This window comes from Octopus sinensis, linkage group LG13 (genome assembly GCF_006345805.1).
Source record: "Octopus sinensis linkage group LG13, ASM634580v1, whole genome shotgun sequence".
NCBI lineage: Eukaryota > Metazoa > Mollusca > Cephalopoda > Octopoda > Octopodidae > Octopus > Octopus sinensis.
In genome coordinates this window covers 17,691,552-17,699,373 of record NC_043009.1, presented here as the reverse complement: position 1 = coordinate 17,699,373, position 7,822 = coordinate 17,691,552, and the positions used below count along the sequence as shown (strand labels likewise).

At 39.5% G+C, this 7,822-nt stretch overlaps 1 protein-coding gene across 3 annotated transcripts in view; it reads left to right on the top strand.

The window, feature by feature from the left end:
• The first annotated feature begins 306 nt into the window (after positions 1-306).
• Positions 307-7,822, top strand: part of LOC115218584 (fibrillin-1) — a 653,797-nt gene continuing 646,281 nt past the window's right edge. For all 3 annotated transcript variants that reach the window (XM_036508171.1, XM_036508172.1, XM_029788478.2), the window contains exon 1: positions 307-722. In XM_036508171.1, the coding sequence (XP_036364064.1) occupies positions 650-722 (73 nt within the window). In that variant the 5' untranslated portion in view covers positions 307-649. The remainder of the gene's footprint in view (positions 723-7,822) is intronic.

Here is a 7,822-nt window from a genome sequence, read left to right as displayed (position 1 = left end):
GAGAGAGAGAGATACAACAGAACAGTTAGACAAATTGACTAGTGAAGAGCGAAAAGAGAGATTACCACAGACATGGAAAAACGAAAGTAGGAAAAGAGATCAATACACACACAAACAGTAGATAGAGGGGGAAAATGAGTGACGAAAGGTAATGAATACGTTTATACATAGAGACATGAAGAAAGAGAGAAAGAGAAAGCGAGACAGACAGGTGAATAGACAGATAGACAGAATGAGACATAAATAACGGACGAGGAGGAAGAAGGAGGGCAGGCCGGCAGACAAGTTAGATAGAGAGAAATCGGGGGCGAGAGAGGAGAGACATTACGATAGACAGAATAAAAGAAATCAGTGATAGATAGAAAAGGACATCTCTGTGAGACAGACAAGACAAGAGTGAGGGAGACGGAGCGTGAGAGAGGAGGGAGAGTGAAAGTGGAGTAGACTCCAGACGGAAAGACAGAGTAAAAGTATAGGAAGGGGGAGAAAAAAGTAGGAGGAAGAGGAAAAGGAAGAGTGTGAGGGAAAGCCAAAGCAGCGAGTGAGAGAGAAAGAGGGGAAGGAGTGAGTGAGTGAGTGAGTGAAGCCGGAGTTAAAGGGAGATAATAAGCTGCGACTTGATAATTTCCTCAATATCCGGGAACTTGAAATGGCGGCACTCTGTACTATACACTCGTACAACGACCCAGTTGATGTAACAAAAATAACATCAGGTCTTTCCTGTGAGTATTTACTACTTTCATATATACCTTCTTTCTTTGGCCTCTACATTTTCGTCACATTACTGATCTGCTTGTCGATCTAACAAAAGAAACTTTACGCAGATCCGTACCATTCACTTCATTCAATACTTCTCATCTTTCTCTCTCTTCCTCTATCTCTCTCTCTCAGTATATCTATCTATCTATCTATCTATATATCTATATATATGCATACATACGTATTCATGCATCCCCCACATTCTTTCTCATTACATATGTATACATATATATATATATATCTATAAATGTGATGTTTGTGTTTCTGATTTGTCTTTCATTTATTCATTCATTTATTATATGAAGCTATTTTCGCTCCATCAAAAATGAAAACTGTTGTGTAATTAAGTGATGTATGAAAACAATTATATATATATATATTGATGTATTGAATTTGATACATCCATTGTAGATGTGACACAATTGTGGTCAGAAATTTATCTGATGATGATGAAATTCAGTGTGGTACAAACGATGACTATGTCATGTACATCACACCATATACATACAGTTCTGCATCTGGTGTTTGATATGTACAAAAGTACACTGCATACACATCTCAGTGTGATGTGCACCGGTGTACACGAAACGACGGAGCAAAAACACTTTGTACATGATACATAGTTTCACTTCATCTGAGGTGGGTGGGTGATAGTAATGTGTGCAGGGTTACTATATATGTTCTGTTATAATAAATACAGAGTTTAACTGCCCTCTAAAGATGTGTTTGCAGGGGTACTTTACATGTCCAGCTCTAACAGATATACGCATGCAGTTAAGCTTTTGATTGGAAGGTGTGGAGTGTAGGAAACTCACTTATACAGTCCAGCATATGATAATGACGGGGTTTGTGTCTGTATGTACACACACACACATACATATATACATACACATTGTTTAGCATCGGATGGAGCTGCGATGTGTTCTGATATATTTTGTCCATCTAAATAACACGTACAGTGTTTAACGTTGGTGTTCTTTGTACACAAGTATATATATATTTAACCATAACACTACTTCACATACACCGACATATACCACTTATTGCATACATCTACTATCCTGACCAAATACCGAATATACATACAACATACACACCATTCTGAACACACTGCATGACGTTTAGCCGGTCAATGTCTTAATTACTGATGTTAAACATTAACCATGAAAATTGGATGGAATCTGAAGGTGTTTTCTTTCTCCTTTTTCAACCCACCTTACACCCTTTCCGTCTATGTATCTATGTGATTATCTATGCTTGAATCTGATCGTGTGTTTTCTTCATATCATGTCCTAATGTTTGTGTTTGTACATCTATAAACTGATTGTCTATACGTAATCTGTGTAATCTGTTTCTACTTGTTATTGTGTGTGTGTGTGTGTGACAGAGAAGTCTTGTGCATGTTTTGTATATCCCATTTAGTTTCTACGAATGTATGTATACGTGTGTAAATGTATATTTGCTCACCTGTTCCTATGTACATTCAGATGTGTTAAGTATCGAAAAGCATTTTAAAAGATTTGGATTGTTACTGCGACTAGACACGGGGGTGGCAATGTCTTAAGGATGGTACTAATAATTTTATCACCAATAGTAGTAGTTGTTTTTGTTAGGATAATTCGATAGTTCGATGCTGGGTTGAGAGGAATTAAGAAGGAAGGGTGATCTAAATATCTGAGAAGAACAGATACCCCACTCCCACACGAAGAGTGTCTAGAGTGAAAATTACCATAGTTTATACTTTGATGTATTATTGTTTTAAAATAAGTAGATTTTCATTATAATTTTTAGATTTGTTTCCTTGAAAATACAATATATATTTGCAATACAATGTTACTAAGTCATATGTACATCTGTATATTATGGTAAACCCACTCGTACACACACACACAGTATATCTTCAAATCAGCTACCCACTCCCTTTATATATGCATAAATGTGTGTACTCAAATAACTTGCGTATGACCTGCACAGTTAGCATAATACATACATAGCACATGTGCGCTCACGCACACACACACACACATATATATATAAAGCGAGAGAGTGTACGTTTGGATATGCAAGCATGTGTCTATTCATACACTTGCATAATGTGTTCATACTTATAGTGTGTGTGTGTATTGATCATTAAAGCAACAAAAACAATGTAAACTGGCTTGTGAAGTAAAAAAAAGTTGGGAAGGAGGTCTGTGATGCTATATTGTGGTGCTGGTATATTGGCAGCAGCGGTGGTGGTGGTGGTGGTGGTGTTATCAACGACCTAGTGAGCAGTGATGCTGCTGCTGGTATGGTCTGTGGTGTGGGTGTTGGTGCGATGTTACCACTGGTTTGATATCATTAGCAGACAGGTTCTGTTGCTTAGCTCAGCCTCGCCACAATAGCTCCATTGATTTTTCAGTGAAATTATTTCTTTTGTAAAATTCTAAGGTGCCTGCCTTCCTGTCTCTTAATATATGTACCTGCTAGCCTCTCTTGGACTAATTGTCTTAGCCACCATGCAGGCACCATCACTTTCTGTTACATCCATCTCTCATCTTTCTGCAATTTTTATATCCATCCATCCATCTTCTTCTAGCCAGCCATGTCTTTCTCTGTCCATCTCTCTTACCTCTTTCACTTTCTATCAATCTCTCTCAATCCATCCATCCATCTTTCTTTCCACCCCTCTCTCTTTAGTCATCTCTCTCTCTCTCCATCCATCTATCCACCTATTTGTCTATATTTACCTTTCTATCTCCTATCTACCCAGTCATTTCTTTAAAGCCATCTATTCATTTCTCTCCCTATTCATCCATTCATCTCTCTCTCTCTCTCTCTCTCTCATCCATTCACCTATTCATTCATTCATCTCCCTATCTATCCATTTATCTGTCTCTCTCCTTGTCCATTAATTCATTATTCTTTCTGTCTATCCATTATCTTTCTCTCTCTCTCTTTCTTCTTCTATCCATTCATCTCTTCCTCTATGCATGTATATTTCTAGCCATTCATCTTCCTCATGCTTATACTACTATCATTCATCTCTCTTTTTCTCTGCACGTCAATCCATTCATCTGTCTCCATATTTCTAGTCATTCATCTCTCATCTAGCCATCCTTTTCTCTGTCTACTTATCCCCTCATGGGTCCCTTTTTATCTCTGTCCAACTGTCCATCCTTTCTTCTCTCTTTTTATTCATCCATCCAACTCTTAATCCATCTCTCTGTCTCTTCATCCATCAATCCATCTCTCCATCCATCCATCCATTTAGCCATCTCTCTGCAAGCTATAACTCATCATCCATCCAACCAACCATTTCCTACACTTCTCATACCCCTTCCAACCATTTATCCATATTTCCATCTCCCTATCCTTCCATCTCTCTCTCCCTCGCTAGCCATTTATCTCTCTCTGACCATCTATTCTTTCAATTTTTTTCCATCTCTAACCATCCCTCACTATCTCTTTGTCTATCACCATCCATCTTTATCCATGTCATCTCTCTATACATTTTTCATTATCTTTTCCTAATCATCCATCTCTCTTTCCACTCATCCCTCCATTGCCTTCCATCCATCCTTCACTCTTTCTTTCTCCTATTTTATCAATACATCCTTTTCTCCTTCCTCCTCTACCCATCTCCTCTATCAATCCATCCATCTCTCTCAATCTATCTTCATCCGTCTCTCCTGCCCCCAATCCCTCTCTTTCTCCCTCCTCTACCCATCTCCTCTATCAAGCCATCCATTTCTCTTAATATGTCTATCTTCATCCGTCTCTCCTTCTCTTCATCAGTCCATCTCTCACTCTACCCATCCTTCCCTCTCTCTCCATCCATCCTCCCTTCTCTTTCCATTCATTCATCATTCTTTCTCCATCCATCCATCTATGCTTCACTTTCTCTGCATTCATCCTCCCTTCTCTGTCTCCTTTGATCCATATTTCCCTATTTCTCCATTGATCCATCCTTCTCTCTATCACTCTCTCAATCCATCCTTCTCTCTCTTTCCATCCAGCTTTCCCTCTCTTCCTTCATCCACGTTTCTCTCTCTCCCCATCCATCCATCTCTCTCTCTCTCCCATCCATCCTTCTCTCTCTCCCTATCCATCCTCTCCCTATCCATCCTTCTCTCTCTCTCTCTCTCTCTTCCCATCTGTCCTTCTCTCTTTCTCCCCATCCATCCTTCTCTCTCTCTCCCCATTCATCCTTCTCTCTCCCCATCCATTCTTCTCTCACTCCCATCCATCCTTCTCTCTCTCTTTCCATTCTTCTCTCCATCCATCCATTCATCCATCTCCCCATCTTCATCCTTCCATCTCTCTCTCTCTCTCTCTCTCTCTCTCTCTCTTCCATCCATCTTTCTTTGTCCATCCATTCATACATCTCCATCCATGTCTCTCTCTCTCTCTCCTTCCATCCCTTGTCTCTCCATTAGTCCATCCATCTCTCCCTCTCTTTCCTTCTCCATCCTCTCAATCCTTCCATCAGTTTCTCTCTATCCATCCATCTCTCTCTCTCCCATCTATCCATCCACCAATCCATTCTCTCTCTCTCTCTCTCTCTCTCTCTCTCTCTCTCTCCCTATTCATTTATTTTTCTCTCTCTACCCTTCCATTTCTCTTTCTCCATCCATTGATTCATCTTTGTCTCTCTCCATCCATCTGTCCCTCTTTCCATCCATCTATCAATCTCTCTTTATCCATTCATCTGTTTTTCTTTCTCTCCATCCTTCTATCCATCTCACTCTCCATCCATTCAGTTCTCTCTCTCTCCATTCCTCAGTTTTCTCTGCATTCATCCATCTCTCTTTCTCCTTCCAACTATCCGTCTTTGTCTCCATCCATTCATCCACCTGTCTCTCTATCCAGTCATCCATCTCTCTCTGTCCATCTATCCTTCTCTCTCGTCCGTTTATCACTTTTTTGTTTCCCTACCCAGCCATTTCTCTTTCTCCTTCCATTGATTCATCTCTGTCTGCACTATCCATCTGTCTCTGTCCATTCATCCATGTGTCTCTCTCCATCCATCTCTCTCTCTCTCTTTTTCTCCATCCATCCTTCTCTCTTGTCCATGCATCACTTTGCCTTTCCATCTCTATATCCATGCATCTTTCCCTATCTTTTTCTCTCTCTCTCTCTTTCTCCATGTCTCTCTATGCACCCATCCATCCATCCATCTCTATTCATCCATCCATCTCTATTCATCCATCCATCTCTCTCTCCCTATTCATCTATTTTTCTCTCCCTACCCATCCATCTCTCTTTCTCCATTCATTGATTCATCTCTGTCTCCACTATCCATCTCTCTCTTTCTCTCTTACTATCCATCAATCTCTCTATCCATTCATCTATTTTTCTCTCTCTCCATTCTATCCATCCATCTCACTCTCCATCCATCCATTTATTTCTCTCTCTCCATTCATCAATTTTTCTCTTTCTCCTTCCATCAATCCATCTCCTTTTATCGAGCCGTCTCTGTCTCCTTCTATCAATCCATCTCTGTCTCCATCCATCCATCTATCCATCTCTCTGTCCATCCATGCACCACTTTACCTTTCCATCTCTGTATCCCTGCATCTTTCCCTATCCAGCTCTTTATCCATCCTTCTCCCTCTCAATCCATCCACACTGTCTCATCTATATGTAAATCTGATGTAAACCTGCAGTTTCACATGGTTGCTGGTCATCTTACTTTGGTTGGTCACTTGGTACTAATCACAGAGACTTATGTACAACTGCATATCACTATAATCCACTGACATACAAGGTGTGTCTTTTGAGTGACTTCATTTGTCATTCCATTTATTGAAAGTCCTATGGTGATAGAAGAGTGGCAATGTGTGCAGACCTAAACAGTTAGAAGTCTATCTTTTGTCCATCACCTTTGCTTCAAGCCATGCAGATCTGCGACAGGACTGAAATGTCATCTGTGAGGTCATGGACAGAAAGTCAGAACTGCTATTGACAATGTGGCACAAGGAGGTAGCAATTATCTCTAAAGATGGAGCAGTCATCATCTATGTACATATGTTTATGTATATATGTATGCATGTGTGTGAATATATGTATATTTATGTAGGTATGTGTATGCATGGTTATGTAGGTATGTGTATGTACTGTTATGTAGGTATGTGTATGTACTGTTATATAGGTATGTGTATGTACTGTTATGTAGGTATGTGTATGTACTGTTATGTAGGTATGTGTATGTACTGTTATGTAGGTATGTGTATGTATATATATGTATATATGTAAGCAGGAAGGTGGTGAGCTGGCAGAAACGTTAGCACGCTGGGCGAAATGCGTGGCCGTATTTCGTTCTGAGTTCAAATTTTGCCGAGGTCGACTTTGCCTTTCATCCTTTTGGGGTCGATAAATTAAGTACCAGTTGCGCACTGGGGTCGATGTAATCAACTCGATCCCTTTGTCTGTCCTTGTTTGTCCTCTCTGTGTTTAGCCCCCTGTGGGTAGTAAAGAAATATATATATGTAAGCATGTGTATGTATATATAGATATGTGTGTATATATTTGTATGTGTATTTGTAATTATGTGTATGTATGTATTTAATTATGTGTATATACATATATGTATGTCTATAACTTTATATATATTTGTACATGGATATATATATATGTGTGTATGTATCATACATATATATATCTTTCTATATGTATGCATGTTTATATATATGTGTATCCGTATATGTATATGTATATATTGTTGTGTCTGGGGTGTGTCATTTTGTTTTAATGCCTTATTAATCAGTTAGGAGCCACAGTCATGCATAATAGACATTAAAACCAAGTGCTTGAGTGCTGGAGCATTGTCCTGATGAAACAAGACCCCTTTCCATCAGTTTTCTTGGGTAAGTTGGTATAGTACTCTCCATTGATGGAGAGGCCTTTTTGAAGATAGTCAATAAACAATCCTTTTTGCATCCCCAAAACCTGAGGCCATTGCTTTCCCTGCAAATGAAACAACCTTTGGCCTTCTTTGGAGCAGGTTTGTCTCTTTGTCTATGGCTCAAAGTGATGAAGCCAACACTCCTGGATGAGAAAATGTTCAAGGAAACCAGCTGGA